Source organism: Lethenteron reissneri, chromosome 69, assembly GCF_015708825.2.
Source record: "Lethenteron reissneri isolate LAM-NWPU_2019-01 chromosome 69, ASM1570882v1, whole genome shotgun sequence".
Taxonomy (NCBI): domain Eukaryota; kingdom Metazoa; phylum Chordata; class Hyperoartia; order Petromyzontiformes; family Petromyzontidae; genus Lethenteron; species Lethenteron reissneri.
The window spans coordinates 5,284,809-5,301,025 of record NC_083847.1 but is presented as its reverse complement, the minus strand read 5'-3'; the positions used below and the strand labels follow the sequence as shown (position 1 = coordinate 5,301,025).

Here is a 16,217-nt window from a genome sequence, read left to right as displayed (position 1 = left end):
AGAGGTGCGCCGAAAAAGAGGAAGACGAGCAGCCGCGAAAACGCCCAGCTCAAGAGGGCGGCCACAGCTGGCGACACCGTCGAGCCAGCGAGCCGCCCTGTGCAGACGGGGGGGGAGGCCATGGATGTCACCGGTGACGCGCGCCCGGCGGAGGCGACCGAGCCGGGAGCGCTACTGCCGGACCCGGCCTCACCCACCCCGACGCAGGGAGATGAAGAGTCGCCGACCGCCACCGGCGCCATTGGTGTGCCGGGCGGTGCTGCGACTCCGGGGAGCACCTCTTCGCCCGCGCGGACGGGTGATAAGTAGGAGGTGACCACGGAACCAGAGGGGAGTGGGCTGCCCGGGTATGGGATCGAGCCCAGTGAGACCCTGACTCCGGATGGGGCGGCGGAGGTGGAAGAGGAGACCTGCGCCGACGTGGAAATTAACGCTGACGCTGAGGCACCAGAGATGGGCACGGCGAGCAGCGCCGGCGACGTTGACCCGGAGTGGTGGCCGCAGGAAGCGCCGATGGGATGGGAACCGTCGATTAAAGGGGCGTGCGAGCCCGAAAGACTCCATGAATACCTGAAATAGTCGTTTGGAAGGCACAAGGTCCGGGTGCAGGACACGTTCCCCAACAGGGAGCGTTTCATGAAGACGGCCCGGCCGGTGGTCCAGGACCCCGCACAAATATAAGTTCAACCGCCAGGAGGTTTACCGGCTGAAAGCGATGATGGTAAAGACGAAGAAACAACCGACCAAGGCGCTAACGGTGGCACCGTCATCACTACCACCGCCGTCGCCCGCCGGGGAGGAGGGCGTGGCGGGGGGGGAGGGGGTGACCTGTCAGGCAAAGGGGCGTCATGGCCCGGATTGACGAGGGCATCAGACGCTGGCGGTGTGGCGGTGGCGATGTTGTGCGGATTATGTGAGGCGGGGCTCCGAAGAGGAGCACGCTTGGAGAAATCACCGTGGGAGGGCGGTGTATGTAGTGAATGTGGTGCCGACGCTGCGAGTCGCGGAGCGGCGTGTGGGCCGGTGTTTGTTTATTGTTTGCCATGAAGGCTCATATATTGGAAAGACTCCGGCGCAATTGCCGCTGGAGGAATAAAATGATAAAAGTCAAAGTCAAGTCTCTCTCCCCTCGTTTTGTTGTTCTTGGTTTACTGTTGTTGTGCTAGGTCTCTCATTGACATGCTACTTTCTCAACCCCCTCATCCCTCTCTGCCTCCCTCTCTCTCTGTTTCAGGCCTCGACACAGAGGCGTTGTTTCTCTGTGTGTGTCTCTCTCTGTGTGTCTCTGTGTTATCTCTCTCTGCTTACATGTCTGTCTGTGTGTCTCTGTTGTGTGTCTCTCTCTCTCTGTGTCTGTGTGTGTCTCTGTGTTGTGTTTATGTTGTGTCTCTCTCTGTGTGTCTCTGTGTTATCTCTCTCTGCTTGTGTCTCTGTCTGTGTGTCTCCTGTTCTGTGTTTCATCTCTCTCTTACATTTAGCAATCTTTGGAAGAACGTAATCAACAAGGTAGGGTGCTGACTGTTATGTTAGCCGACTATCTGTGTTGTATTGCATTATATTTCTACGTTTACTAGGTTTTGTGTTTTCTTTCATTTGTACCTGATGATGATTGCTTGTGTTGGAATCGAAACGTCGTATGCAGTTATTTCATTTATTATTTTCTCTTTCTACGTGACTTTACTGAAAGAACCAAAGAGAAACTGCATCGAGATAAAGTGATGAGAGATAAAGTGATGAGAGATAAAGTGATTAGAGATAAAGTGATGAGAGATAAAGTGATCAGAGAGAAAGTGATGACTCGTTATCCGCAAAATTTGCTATTCACGAGCATCTCAGGAGCGTACCCATCGTGAATAAAACGATGGGCCACCGTCATCTGTTTCCCAAATCGCAGCCACAGATTTGAGGATTGTGGAAGGTGGAGGAGGTTCCGACAGGTCGGAGGAGACGGTCGATTCCCGCGGGCGTGCGGACGCTCCGGATCAGAACTTCATCGAGGTGGAGTTATCAGAGTGGGACACGGATGAAGGTGAGAGAATCCTTCTCGATCACGCGTCACGGAGAAATTTAAATAAGATAACCCGTAAAAACAAAGTTTTTCACTATAAATCCTTTATATGCGTGGCGGCTAGAGTCCTCTCGTCCTCTGGCTTGAGATGGCTGCCACCTATGGGTCAGATGAATGCCTGCCACCATTAAGCAATTGGTAATTAAATATAATTTATTTTTTCCTAAAAAGTGTAAAATTTTGGAAAATACATTGTCACGCACAACGAGTCTGTGTGCAAAATGTCAGCTCGATTGGATCACGGGAAGTGGGTTAAAAAACAGCCGAAAGATTTGCACGGTCCTAAGCAAGCAAGCGAACTTAATATAAAGGATTTTAAAAGTTTCATTCTATTTTTTGATCGCCAGCCATATTTCGGTCGTGCGCCACTGATGGGGCATCTCACGCAGTTGCCTTTTTTTGACCCACAAAAGGTACAAAGTATAATTTTTTTACGGAGCAATTCTTTTCGCACCGTACGTAGCCAACCGTACTAATCGGAGGTTCAGGTGAAGGACAACAAACTAAACAACAACGACAAGAAGCAGCAGTTCTAAAGAATGTTGGGAAGTATGCTAAACATTTCGAACAGACACACGTATTCACAAATTTCCCTTTTATATATATTAAAAGTAATTATAACTATGAAAAAATATACTCTTTGGTTCTTTCGGTAAAGTCACGTAGGTAGAAATGAAATAAAATAAATCACGACGTTTCGATTGCAACACAAGCAATCGTCATCAGGTGGGAAAACCACAGCAAAAAAAAAATAATTTTTGCTTCATTCTACTACAAAGTTTCAAGTATTTTTTTATAATCTTGATTTGAAGCTTTCGTCACTGGATCACAACGTTTCGATCGCCGCACAAGCGATCAAAACGTCGTGATCCATTATTATTTTTCTACTTGACTTTACCGAAAGAACCAAAGAGTATGGATTCCTGAAGTCACGAAAGCTTCAAATCAAAATTCGTTTTCAATTGAGTATAATGGTGTTCAGTAAAGTCGGATTTCCGTAAGCTGGGTCTTCCGCAACCCGGGGGCTTACTGTATAGTCCTAGCCATTCATCTATTTGGAATGAAGCAAAATCGTAAGTTAAAAGAAATAGCAAAACATCAATACTCTTAGGTTTTTGTCGGTAAAGTCACGTAGGTAAAAATAAAAATAAATAATAAAAATAACAGAAATTATCGTAGAAATAAAATAATAAATCACGACGTTTCAGGGGGCAACACAAGCTTCCTCCATCAGGTGTAAAAAAGGCACAGCAAAATAACTGTAGTGGCAGTTATTTGTGATGGGGCATTATTATATAGGGTAAGAGGAGGGAGGAGGAGCCAAGGGGAATGGGTGCAGGATGGGGGGGGGGTTGGGGTGTGGATGGAGCCAGGAAGATGAAGGTGAAGCAGAGGTCGCAAACGGGTTTTGATTCTGTACCCGTACCCGGCCGCACCAGGGTCGCAAATGGGTGCGACCTCTGGGATGACCTCTGGGATGAAGCCATGTTGCAGGCGCGGGTGGGTTGATTCTAGGAACTTGAATTGTGAGAAGAGACAAGACGTTGGGAGATGAGTGACAAACGGTTACTCACCAGTGACTCACGGCCTACCCGTACCCGTACCCGTACCCGGCCGCACCAGGGTCGCAAACGGGTAGCCGTACCCGTACCCGGCCGTACCCGTACCCTACCCATACCCAGCCGGGTACGAGTAGGGTACGGGTATCGGGTACCTGATTGCGACCTCTGGGATGAAGCCACGTTGCAGGCGCGGGTGGGTTGATTCTAGGAACTTGAATTGTGAGAAGAGACAAGACGTTGGGAAATGAGTGACAAACGGTGACTCACCCAGTGACTCACGGCCTACCCGGCTACCCGTTCCCGGCCGCACCAGAGTCGCAAACGGGTAGCCGGGTATCGGGTAGGGTACGGGTATCGGGTACCCGGTTGCGACCTCTGAGGTGAAGGAACTAAAAGACGGCGTCACGGATGGTGGAGGGGGGACGCAGAGCGGGGGAGAGTGGCGGTTGAGGTGTAACATGTCATTAACATGTCATTAACATGTCATTAACATGGTTAATCACATCTTTCCAATGATTGCTCAATTTGAATCCATCTTCTCGGTTGAAGTTATGTCTGTGTTTGTATATCTGTGTATGGCTTCAATGTTGAACAGTGTCTGTTTCTTGGCCTACACATTGTTTATTTTTCTTGTATCAGTTTACCAAACTATGCATTCCCTTTTGTTTTTGGGGGGGGGGCGGTGGTGGTGGGGGGACCACCTTGTAAACAGATGAAGCAAGTGAAACGGAACTCCTGTTGTGCGAGGAGTGCGGGAAGGTCAGAGGCTACGCAACGAAGGCGGAAAAAGCGCAACGCAGCAGCGACGAGACCCCGCGAGTCTGCGTTCGGTGCGGGATCTCGCTCAAGGGCACCGCGCCGTGCGCGGCAATCGCCACCGACGGGAGGAAGCCGCACGTATGCCGGGAGTGCGGGAAGGGGTTTGCAACGCTCCCAAACTTAAACAGACATTCTCGGAGGCACGCCGGGGAATGGCCGCCGGCGAACGCTTGCGACGAGTGCGGAAAGCGCTTCGTGCGACCCTCCAACCTGGAGATACACGCGAGGACGCACACGGGCGAGAAGCCGTACGCGTGCGCCGAGTGCGGCAAGGCGTTCGCCCGGCGCGAGCACCTGAAGGGGCACTCGGCGACGCACACGGGCGACAGGCCGCACGCGTGCGACGAGTGCGGGAAGGGGTTCGCGCGTCGCGAGCACCTGAAGATGCACCGCATGACCCACACGGCCGAGAGGCCGCACGGGTGCGCCGAGTGCGGCAAGCGCTTTGCTCAGCGCTCCCAGCTGAAAGTGCACTCCGCCACGCACACGGGCGACAAGCCGCACGGGTGCCGGCAGTGCGGGAAGCGCTTCGTGCGGCCCTCCGGTTTGGAGGCGCACGCGAGGACGCACACGGGCGAGAAGCCGCACGCGTGCGGGGAATGCGGCAAGCGCTTCACGCAGCGCTCCCAGCTGAACGTGCACTCCGCGATACACACGGGCGACAAGCCGCACGCGTGCGAGGTGTGCGGGAAGTGCTTCATACGACCTTCCGACCTGGAGGTGCACGCGAGGACGCACACGGGCGAGAAGCCGCACGCGTGCGCCAATTGCGGGAAGGCGTTCGCGCAGCGTTCGCAGCTCAACTTGCACTCTGCGACGCACACCGGCGACAAACCGCACGCGTGCGAGGAGTGCGGGAAGGGCTTCGTACGGCGTTCCCATTTGGTTGCGCACACGAGGTCGCACACGGGCGAGAAGCCGCACGCGTGCGCGGAGTGCGGGAAGGGTTTTGCACATCGCTCTAATTTGGAGAAGCACACGAAAACGCACACCCGCAGGAAGTCGCACGCGTGCAGCGTGTGAGGGAAGGGCTTTGCACAGCGCTGTCGACTGACCTTGCGCTCCGAAAGGCACATCGGTCAGATGCCCTAAACGTTCGAGGAGCCCTAGAAGGCATTTTCACCGATGTGCGCTGTGAAGGTAATTTAGTCGAATGTGTACTTTGCATTACAAACCTTGGATCAGAGTTGCGTTTCTTTTGTGTCTCGAGCTCGACCGAGGGGCAGCGTGCAACCTCAAGACCAGAGGTCGCAAACGGGTTTTGATTCCTTACCCGTTTCCCATACCCGGCCGCACCAGGGTCGCAAACGGGTACCCGTACCCTACCCGATACCAGGCTACCCGTTCCCGGCCAGGTTTCGGGTAGGGTACGGGTATCGGGTACCCGATTGCGACCTCTGGGATGAAGCCATGTTGCAGGTGCGGGTGGGTTGATTCTAGGAACTTGAATTGTGAGAAAATGAGTGACAAACGATGACTCACCAGTGACTCACGGCCTACCCGTACCCGGCCGCACCAGGGTCGCTAACGGGTACCCGTACCTGGCCGGGTACGGGTAGCCGGGTATCGGGTAGGGTACGGGTATCGGGTACCCGGTTGCGACCTCTGCTTAAGACTCCTGGGCTCTGATGCAGTGAGAAACCTGCAGCCTCAGTAAGGGGGCCGTCCATAAATGACGTCACGCGATTTTGGCCGATTTTTGACCCCCCCCCCCTCTTCCCCCCTCGTCACACGGCGTCACAAAAAGTCAGACCTCCCTCATATATGACGGCACAAAGCTCTGCCCCCCCCCCCCAAACCATATTTCCATTTTGAAAATAAAACATGCTTCAAATCGCTTTAAACTATTGTCGTTGTAGTGCGAATTTAATGTGGCGCTGCACTTTGATGTTGTGGGAGAAAACATTTATTAAAAATGAGGCGTTGGAAAGCTGAAATTTAGCATGAAATTCACTTGAAAATATTCAACGTCTAACTAAAACTACAGATGTTCAGAATATTATATTGAGATTCGGTTATAATTATAAAACACTAGCTTCACTACCCGGCTTCGCCCGAGACTTGGATTCTTGTTTTGGATGAATAGACGGCCTACGCGGAGGGTGGGGGGGGGGGGTGCGTGACGTCAGCAGGCACACTGCGTGACGTCAGCAGGCACACTGCGTGACGTCATCAGGCACACTGCGTGACGTCAGCAGGCACACTGCGTGACGTCAGCAGGCACACCGCGTGACGCTGCCGCGTGCGTGTGACATCACAGATGTGACGTCACCGCTCACTTGCCGTGCAATATATTATATCCATTATTGCGCCCCCCTCCCCCCCCAAAATACAAAAGTCTATTTTTATACTTTTTGCATTCTGTACAGTCGGAAAGCTACCCACATCCCAAATTTCAAGTTTGTTGCATGTTGGGAAGTATGGTTAAACATTTCTAACACATTCACAAATTTCCCTTTTATATATATAGACTAGCTTTCCTACCCGGCTTCGCCCGGGACTTGGATTCACCACGCCCGGCCGCCTTTGTCACCCCAGTGGCGATGTTCAAATACCACACCAGTTACTCGTTTGAGGCTGAGTCGACCTAGGGGAGGCCCAGGACCGGTTCAAATAATTGTCAACCGGTGGTGGCCGTGAGCGGGAATCGAACTCAGATCGTCGGGTTCGTAGCGGACAGCAGCAGGCATCGTCAGGGTTGTGATCAAACCCACGACCTCCTGTAGACCAGGCGAGGTAGTTAACATCTCCTAGCCACCGTGATGAGGATGAGAGAGAGACACGCAAACTCCAAATATACAGCAGCAGGAATCGTCAGCGTCGGGATCGAACCCACGACCTCCTGCGTACCAGGCGAGGTAGTCAACATCTCCTAGCCACCATGATGATGATGAGAGAGAGAGACACAAACTCCAAATCTACAGCAGCAGGCATCATCAGGGTCAGGATCTAACCCACGACCTCCTGTACACCAGGCGAGGTAGTCAACATCTCCTAGCCACCGTGATGATGATGATGAGAGAGAGAGACGCAAGCTCCAAATATACAGCAGCAGGCATCGTCAGGGTCAGGATCTAACCCACGACCTCCTGCACACCAGGCGAGGTAGTTAACATCTCCTAGCCACCGTGATGATGATGAGAGAGAGAGACGCAAACTCCAAATATACAGCAGCAGGCATCGTCAGGGTCAGGATCTAACCCACGACCTCCTGCACACCAGGCGAGGTAGTCAACATCTCCTAGCCACCGTGATGATGATGATGAGAGAGAGAGACGCAAACTCAAAATCTACAGCAGCAGGCATAGTCAGGGTCAGGATCGAACCCACGACCTCCTGCACACCAGGCGAGGTAGTTAACATCACGTTTTCGCCAACCCACATCTCTTCGATTCACCGCTCAAGCCACTGCACACACACTCCACGCGCCCGATGATGGTTGGGCTGTCTTCGTTTGGAAGGAGGGTTCGTCTTGTACGCAATCTAGCCGTAGAATGTATTTTGTCTTGTCGTTGCATATTGTCGCCTGCTGTGATGCGAATGGGGCGGATGAGGTCCCTGCAGAGACACAGATTTAGACAGATGCACAGACACAGAGACGTGGAGAAAGACAAACAGAGAGACGAGGAGAGAGACAAACGCGGAGTGAGTGCTTCACTTCAACCCACATTGACCAGCGTAGTGAAGTATGGTCAAACGACCCCCTCCACTAGGGCTGAACGATTTGGGGGAAATGTCTAATTGTGATTTTATTGACAGATAATTGCGATTTGATTTGCGATTACAATTTTTAAAAGTCAAACTTCAGTTCAATATTCACTGTGTAATAGATTGAATACATGTGATGGAGCATTACCACATGATACCATCAAAATATGAACTGCTCTATATATTCTAATGCAAGGATAAGAACTTAAAATATATGAATTGCCTCCAACATGTATTTATTAAAATGTTTTAATTGAAATAGAACAATCAAACATAGAACAATTGTTAAGTTAAATAAAGAAAGTTATAATATTTTAAAAATTAAACACTTCCAATAGTAAAGTAACAGGACTTTTTGAATCGCAAAAATTGCAGCCTTTGCGATTGGCTAATCGCATTGTTTCAAATTGCGATTTGAAATCGATTAATCGTTCAGCCCTACCCTCCACCCCCACGGTGGCTAGGAGATGTTAACTACCTCGCCTGGTATGCAGGAGGTCGTGGGTTCGATCCCGACCCCAACGCCTGCTGCTGTAGATTTGGAGTTTGCGTCTCTCTCCCTGTGGAGATGTTAACTACCTCGCCTGGTATGCAGGAGGTCGTGGGTTCGATCCCGACCCCAACGCCTGCTGCTGTAGATTTGGAGTTTGTGTCTCTGTCCCTGTGGAGATGTGAACTACCTCGCCTGGTCTGCAGGAGGTCGTGGGTTCGATCCCGACTCCAACGCCTGCTGCTGTAGATTTGGAGTTTGCGTCTCTCTCCCTGTGGAGATGTTAACTACCTCGCCTGGTATGCAGGAAGTCGTGGGTTCGATCCCGACCCCAACGTCTGCCGCTGTAGATTTGGAGTTTTCGTCTCTCTCTCTCCCTGTGGAGATGTTAACTACCTCGCCTGGTATGCAGGAAGTCGTGGGTTCGATCCCGACCCCAACGCCTGCCGCTATAGATTTGGAGTTTGCGTCTCTCTCTCCCTATGGAGATGTTAACTACCTTGCCTGGTCTGCAGGAGGTCGTGGGTTCGATCCCGACCCCAACGCCTGCCGCTGTAGATTTGGAGTTTGCGGTGTCTCTCCCTGTGGAGATGTTAACTACCTCACCTGGTCTGCAGGAGGTCGTGGGTTCGATCCCGACCCCAACACCTGCCGCTGTAGATTTGGAGTTTGCGGTGTCTCTCTGCAGCTGTAAGGATGACCCATCGGAGTTCTCGTGACGGGTTTATAGCTCCTTGACGAGATCGGCGAGGTTTTGCCGTTCGCTAATGGAATGAGAGGATTACAATTTTTCGTTTGTTTCCCCTTCAGATGGATCCACACTTCGAATTGCCCTTCATCAAACAAGAATACGAAGAACATCCAAATCCAGTAACAGGCTCTGACTTGACTGTGAAACGTGAATATGCAGATGATGGTGAGTGAGCATAGATATCAAATACTATTGTAATGCTATTTGATACTGGTAGGAACCACCTGGTTCCACCAGCCCACAGGGGATTATTGTGTCCGTCCGTCCGTCGTGCATCCAAAAATGGGTGGGGTGGGGCTGGGTGGAGAGGGGAGGGTGGGGAGGGGCTGGGTGGGGAGGGTGGGGCTGGGTGGAGAGGGGAGGGCTGGGTGGGGAGGGGCTGGTCACCCCGTGGTGCCCTTATAAAACTCAACGTTTCACCTACTCACGCCGGCTTGTGCCCGCCCTCACAGTCGGGCATATTTACATGAATACACCACGCCGCCGTTGACCCTGCAGGCCATTGACCAAGCAACCCAACGTTCCTACCAGCTCCCTCCGCAGGACAATGTGTTGCATAGCAAACCACTACACTGCTATACACTACACTATACACTACACTTCTGGTTAACCATCGGAACAAAGACGGTCGCCGCATCACATGCTTTTAGATGCGCTTCTGCAGCCGGTCTGGTATGCTCTTCCGACATTTGGAAGCCGCTGGAAGCTATACCACTCTTAAATGATCTCGATTGAAAACTGATTTCTTGAGAACTGCCTGTTGTGTTATATTTGTTGTCCTTCCCGCCTCATTTGGCTACGTACGGTGGTGCAAACGAAGTTCAACACACATGCATACGGGTGGGTAGGGACGCACATGCAATCAAAAATGTAAATTTGCTCGTAAACGATAACGGTACCTTTGTTACCAGTCGTGATCAGCTGGCGGCGGTTGTTCATCACGCGACAAATTTATGAATTGGCCGTGTTGGGTGGAGGGAGGCTTTTACGACACGCATTTTACTCACACGGCGATCTGACTTAAAACAACGAATTTATGAATCAACGCAGTATTTGGCGCGACTGTCCACTGTGTGTTAGGAATCCAAACTGTTTGAATATTATTCTGTTGTGGTTTTAACAGTTCAGTGTGAATGCGCGTGTGTGTAGTAGTGGCGGTGTAGCGATTAGCGCACTGCCCTACGAACCCGGCGACCCGAGTTCGATTCCCGCTCACGGCCAACACCAGTGGCGATTACCTGAGCCAGTTTTGTGGTTTTGTGCTTCCCCCTAAGTCGACTAGGCCTCAAATGAGTACCTGGTGCATTGTGTCAACATTGCCTCTCAGGCGACAAAGGCGGCAGGGCGTGGTGCTGGCCACCCACCGCACCTCGTGTGCCGTGCCGGCCTTCACAGGTGCTCGCCAACAGCACTTGCCCCAACAATCTCGTGAGGTTACACGGGGGATCTTTATCTCTTGTGTAGGAGCAGTTGAGGTGCAAGGAGATGAAGCGGGTCCGGATGATGAGAGGTTGAGGAAAGCGGTGAAAACTGAATTTGAGAAACAAGGTAAGGGCTCATTCCTACACGAAGGTTTAGCGGATCAATGAGATTTATTTTATTTTATACCGACATGGCTCTATTATTGCAACTTGCTACTCTACGGGATGTCTGGCAAAAACATTACCAAGCTGCAGCGTGACGTGTACTGCAATGTCTGTCCCAGTGCTCACCAAGCTGCATTGCACTCATTGCAAACAAATATTGTCACCGCATCAACACGCTTTCAGATGCGCTCCTGTGGCCGTCTGGAATGCTCTTCCGATATTAGGAAGCTTTTTGCGTTTAGTTTGTTGTCCTTCTCCCGCACCTACGATTTTCACGGTTGGCTACTTAGGTAACGAAAGGAGTTCAACATGCATACAAATAGGTGAGATATCACATTGGTTTGATGTTTACAACCAAAGAGGCAAACCAAGGCAATAAGCAAGAATTGTAAGCATTATGAGAAGAACTCTTGACCGCCCTGGTATTTCGACGCGTAGAACTGCCCATTCTTACCATCGCGCGTTTTCTAAATTACAGCCACAGATGTGTGGATTGTCAAATGTGAAGAAGGTAGCAAGAGGCCAGTGGAGATGGGCGATTCCCGCGGATGTGTGGATGCTCCAGACCAGAACTTCATCGAGGTGGAGTTGTCAGAGGAAGACACGGATGAAGGTGAGTCCTCCTTTCTTCAACCCTTTTCTCCATTCCGATGGCATCCGACAAGTTGCAGGATGGTGGGTGGGTGGTGTCTTGTTTGTCACCGAAAGCGCCTCGACGTTAATTTAATTTAGAGAGGTGTCGTAGTCGCGCCGTTGTTTTTATAAAGACGGAGGAATAAGACAGAGGTCGCAACCGGGTACCCGATACCCGTACCCTACCCGATACCCAGCTACCCGTACCCGGCCGGGTACGGGTAGCCGTTTGCGACCCTGGTGCGGCCGGCTACGGGTACGGGTAGACAGTGAGTCACTGGTGAGTAACCGTTTGTTACTCATTTCAGGTAGGGTACGGGTACGGGTAGGGAACGGGTACCCGTACCTGGCCGGGTACAGGTACCCATTTGCGACCCTGGTGCGGCCGAGTACGGGTACGGGTAAGGAATCAAAACCCATTTGCGACCTCTGGAATAAGACAATCGCAGTAATAACAAATATAGTCGGAGGCTATATTTCAGTCTGTCTTGAAAACTCACCTCTTTAGAATGGCCTTTACCAGTCACCTAGTTCTGGCCGTTTACCCAGCTGGTTCTGAGTGGGTGGTTGAGTGAGTGAGTGGATGGGTGAATGAGTGGATGAGTGAGCAGGTTAGCGAGCATCGTGTGAAGGTGAGTCCTCCTCAACCACTCCACTGCCTTCGATAAATCGCCTCTTCTCCGCTTCATGGAAAAATCGCGTTATGAAAAATAATTTTTGGTATAGGGAGTAAAGCACAGTCTGCGATAACAGATGTGTAACGCAGGCCTGAACAAAGACGGAGGCGCGTGGGTAGCATCTAGAAGCATCCAGCAGCATCCCAACGCCTTGTGCGATGATGATGATGCTACGCCGAGGCAGCCGTATTATAACCACTTATTCCTACTCGTGCGACGTAGTTTTGTTCGCACGATCGCGTGACTATATCCAATTCGTTTTCGCGTTGTAAAAAATGAGTTCCATATAATACATTCATCATCGCGTTATACCCAAGTCGCGTTATGAAAACAACACGCGGCATTATAGGAGCACAGACTTTGGCCGATGATTTTGGAACGGAGCAGAATCATTATTTAAGTAGCCCTTGACCATAAAAAATGCAAACGTGAAATGTTAACGGTGCTGTTTTCCGGGACCGGTAGTTTTGCTTCTTCGCTCGCATCGGCTGATCGAACGCTTCGCTCCCCTCCTTCCTTTTTGTTCAAAACAGACGAAGCAAAAGACGCGGAACTCGCGTGCGAGGGGTGCGCCGGTGGCGGAGGCTTCCCGGACCTCCCCGGCGAGACGCAACGCGCCTGCGAGCGATGCGGGAAGACGTGTGGCGGCGCCGGCCGTCGCACGACGGTCGCCGCCGACGGCACGGAGCGAGGGCGCCGCAATTCAAACGCGCGTTCCGGACCGTGCGCCGGCGCGCGGCCACACGTCTGCAGGCGTCGCGGGAAGGGCTTCGAGCAGAGTTCCCAGCCGAACGTGGGCGAGAGGCGGCACCCGTGCGGCGATTGCGGGAAGGCGTTCGTGCGTCGCGAGCACCTGCGGTTGCACCGCATGACGCACACGGGCGAGCGGCCTCACGCGTGCGCCGATTGCGGGAAGGGGTTCGCCCGGCCCTCCGACTTGGAAGCGCACGCGAGGACGCACACGGGGGAGAAGCCGCACGCGTGCGCGGAGTGCGGAAAGGGCTTCGCTCAGCGCTCCAACCTGGAGACGCACTCGCGCACGCACGCGGCCGAGAAGCCGCACGTTTGCGGCGAGTGCGGCCGGGGGTTCGCGCAGCGCTCCAACCTGGAGGCGCACTCGGCCTCGCACACGGGCGCCTGGCCCCTGGCGTGCGCCAAGTGCGGCAAGGGCTTCGCCCGCCGCTCCGACCTGGAGAAGCACACGCGCAGGCACACTGGCGAAAAACCGCACGTGTGCGAGTACTGCGGCAAGAGGTTCGCCCAGCACTCGAACCTGCACACGCACCTGCGCACGCACACGGGCGAGCGGCCTCACGCGTGCGACGAGTGCGGGAAGGGCTTCGTGCGGCGTTCCCATTTGGTTGCCCACGCGAGGACGCACACGGGCGAGAAGCCGCACGCGTGCGCGGAGTGTGGCAAGACGTTTGCGACCCCCTACACGTTAAAGAAGCATTCCGCGGTACACGCGGGAGAATGGTCGCACGTGTGCGCGGAGTGCGGGAAGGGGTTCGCGCAACGTTCGGAGTTCACAAAGCACGCGAGGACGCACGCCGGCGAGAAGCCGTACGCGTGCGCCGAGTGCGGCAAGGCGTTCGCCCGGCGCGAGCACCTCAAGGGGCACTCGGCGACGCACACGGGCGACAGGCCGCACGCGTGCGACGAGTGCGGGAAGGGGTTCGCGCGTCGCGAGCACCTGAAGATGCACCGCATGACCCACACGGCCGAGAGGCCGCACGGGTGCGCCGAGTGCGGCAAGCGCTTCGCTCAGCGCTCCCAGCTGAAAGTGCACTCTGCCACGCACACGGGCGACAAGCCGCACGCGTGCCGGGAGTGCGGCAAGCGCTTCGTGCGGCCCTCCGACCTGGAGGCGCACGGCAGGACGCACACGGGCGAGAAACCGCACGCGTGTGCCGAGTGCGGCAGGGGCTTTGCGCAGCGCTCCCAGCTGAACGTGCACTCCGCGGTACACACCGGGGAGAAGCCGCACGTCTGCGGCGAGTGCGGGAAGCGCTTCGCCCACCGCAACAATTTGGCGAAGCACGCGCGGACGCACACGGGCGAGAGGCCGTACACGTGCGCGGAGTGCGGCAAGGGCTTTTTGCAACGCTCCCAATTGACCCTGCACTCCGAGTCGCACGTCGGGCCGATGACCTGAATGTTCGAGGAGTTCGAGGAGTTTGTGTACTTTTCGATTTAAAGCTTTCGTGACTGCAGGGATTCATCTTCTTGGTTCTTTCGGTAACGTCACGTAGAAGGAAAATAATAAAATAATAAAAACATAATAAAATAATTCTCACGACGTTTCGGCCACAACGCAAGCAGCCGTCTTCAAGTGGAGAACAGGTCTGTCGAGAAGGCAGAGAAAGAACCAAGAAGATGCGTTTGTGTACGCTGCAAAGATTTTTTTAATATATATGTACTAAAAGGACTCTTTCACTGTGTCTGTCTCCGTTGTCCTTTATTTGGGTTCTTACAACTTGTCCCACACGGCCCTCGCTCAGAGCCTCCCCGCTTGGCAGCTCGACAGCTGCCGTCGCTCCCGTAGCCTTTCCCCACTCCGATGCAGCTCTGCTGCAGACTTCCTTGTGCAGTCTTTCAGCTGCTCTCGCTGCAGCTCCACCGTAAAAACAAAGTTTTTCACTATAAATCCTTTATATGCGTGGCGGCTAGAGTCCTCTCGTCCTCAGGCTTGAGATGGCTGCCACCTATGGGTCAGATGATTGTCTGCCAGTATTAAACAATTGGTAATTAAATATTTAATTTGTTTTCCCTAAACAGTGTAAAATTTTGGGGAAAAAATGTCACGAAAATTAATTGTCTCGCACAACGAGTCTGTGTGGAAAATCTCAGCTCGATTGGATCACGGGAAGTGGATTAAAAAACGAGCGAAAGATTTGCACGGTCCTAAGCAAGTAAGCGAACTTAATATAAAGGATTTAAAAATATATTCGCCTGTGGAGGACGCGGGGATCGATCCCGCGACCTTTGGCATGGGAAGCGAGGGCGCTACCAACTGCGCTACTCCGCCACGGCCTGTGGAGGGGTTACGCTCTGGGCTCTTACACTCTGACGTTCAGCCAAAGCCATGAATGAGTTCTATTTGAATAAATGTAAAATAATTTTTTTTTGCCTAAAAAGTGTAAAATTTTGGGAATTTTTTTTCACGAACATTAATTGTCTCGCACAACGAGTCTGTGTGGAAAATGTCAGCTCGATTGGATCACGGGAAGTGGGTTAAAAAACGACCGAAAGATTTGCACGGTCGTAAGCGCGCAAGCAAGCAAGCGAACTTAATATAAAGGATTTAAAAAACCCAACCTCATGAAATAAAAAAAAAACCTTGTGGATGAATGATATTGGTCGAGAATGCCCTACTTACAGTGTTAAACTGATAGGGGGGGTTGGCAGGTGTGGGAGGTGGATGTGGACGGACAAGTGACTTTGTGGTAACCTAAACAAGCAAAGGGGCCGTCCATAAATGACGTCACGCGATTTTGGGCGATTTTTAAATCCTTTATATTAAGTTCACTTGCTTGTTGGCTTGCGCGCTTACGACCGTGCAAATCTTTCGGTCGTTTTTAACCCACTTCCCGTGATCCAATCGAGCTGACATTTTGCACACAGACTCGTTGTGCGTGACAATTTATATTCGTGAAAAAAAATTTCCAAAATTTTCCACTTTTTAGGAAAAAAAAAATTCATATTTTATTTAAAATACCAATGTGATAAAAATGAAACTCTTACTCAAGAAAAACAGAAAAGAATAATCAAATAAAACCGATGCCACGCATATAAAGGATTTATAGTGAAAAACGTTTTTACGGGTAAATTTTTTGACCCCCCCCCCCCTCGTCACACGGCGTCACAAAATGTCAGACCCCCCCCCTCAAATATGACGTCACAAAGCTTTGCCCCCCCCCAAA

At 52.3% G+C, this 16,217-nt stretch overlaps 1 protein-coding gene across 1 annotated transcript in view; it reads left to right on the top strand.

The window, feature by feature from the left end:
- Positions 1 to 14,596, top strand: part of LOC133360652 (zinc finger protein 616-like) — a 30,421-nt gene extending 15,825 nt beyond the window's left edge. Inside the window, exons 5-11 of the mRNA XM_061579446.1 lie at positions 1,895 to 2,029; positions 4,343 to 5,468; positions 7,911 to 8,094; positions 9,458 to 9,563; positions 10,863 to 10,946; positions 11,463 to 11,597; positions 12,828 to 14,596. Of these exons, the coding sequence (XP_061435430.1) occupies positions 1,895 to 2,029; positions 4,343 to 5,468; positions 7,911 to 8,094; positions 9,458 to 9,563; positions 10,863 to 10,946; positions 11,463 to 11,597; positions 12,828 to 14,449 (3,392 nt within the window). The 3' untranslated portion in view covers positions 14,450 to 14,596. The remainder of the gene's footprint in view (positions 1 to 1,894; positions 2,030 to 4,342; positions 5,469 to 7,910; positions 8,095 to 9,457; positions 9,564 to 10,862; positions 10,947 to 11,462; positions 11,598 to 12,827) is intronic.
- Positions 14,597 to 16,217: the final 1,621 nt, after the last annotated feature.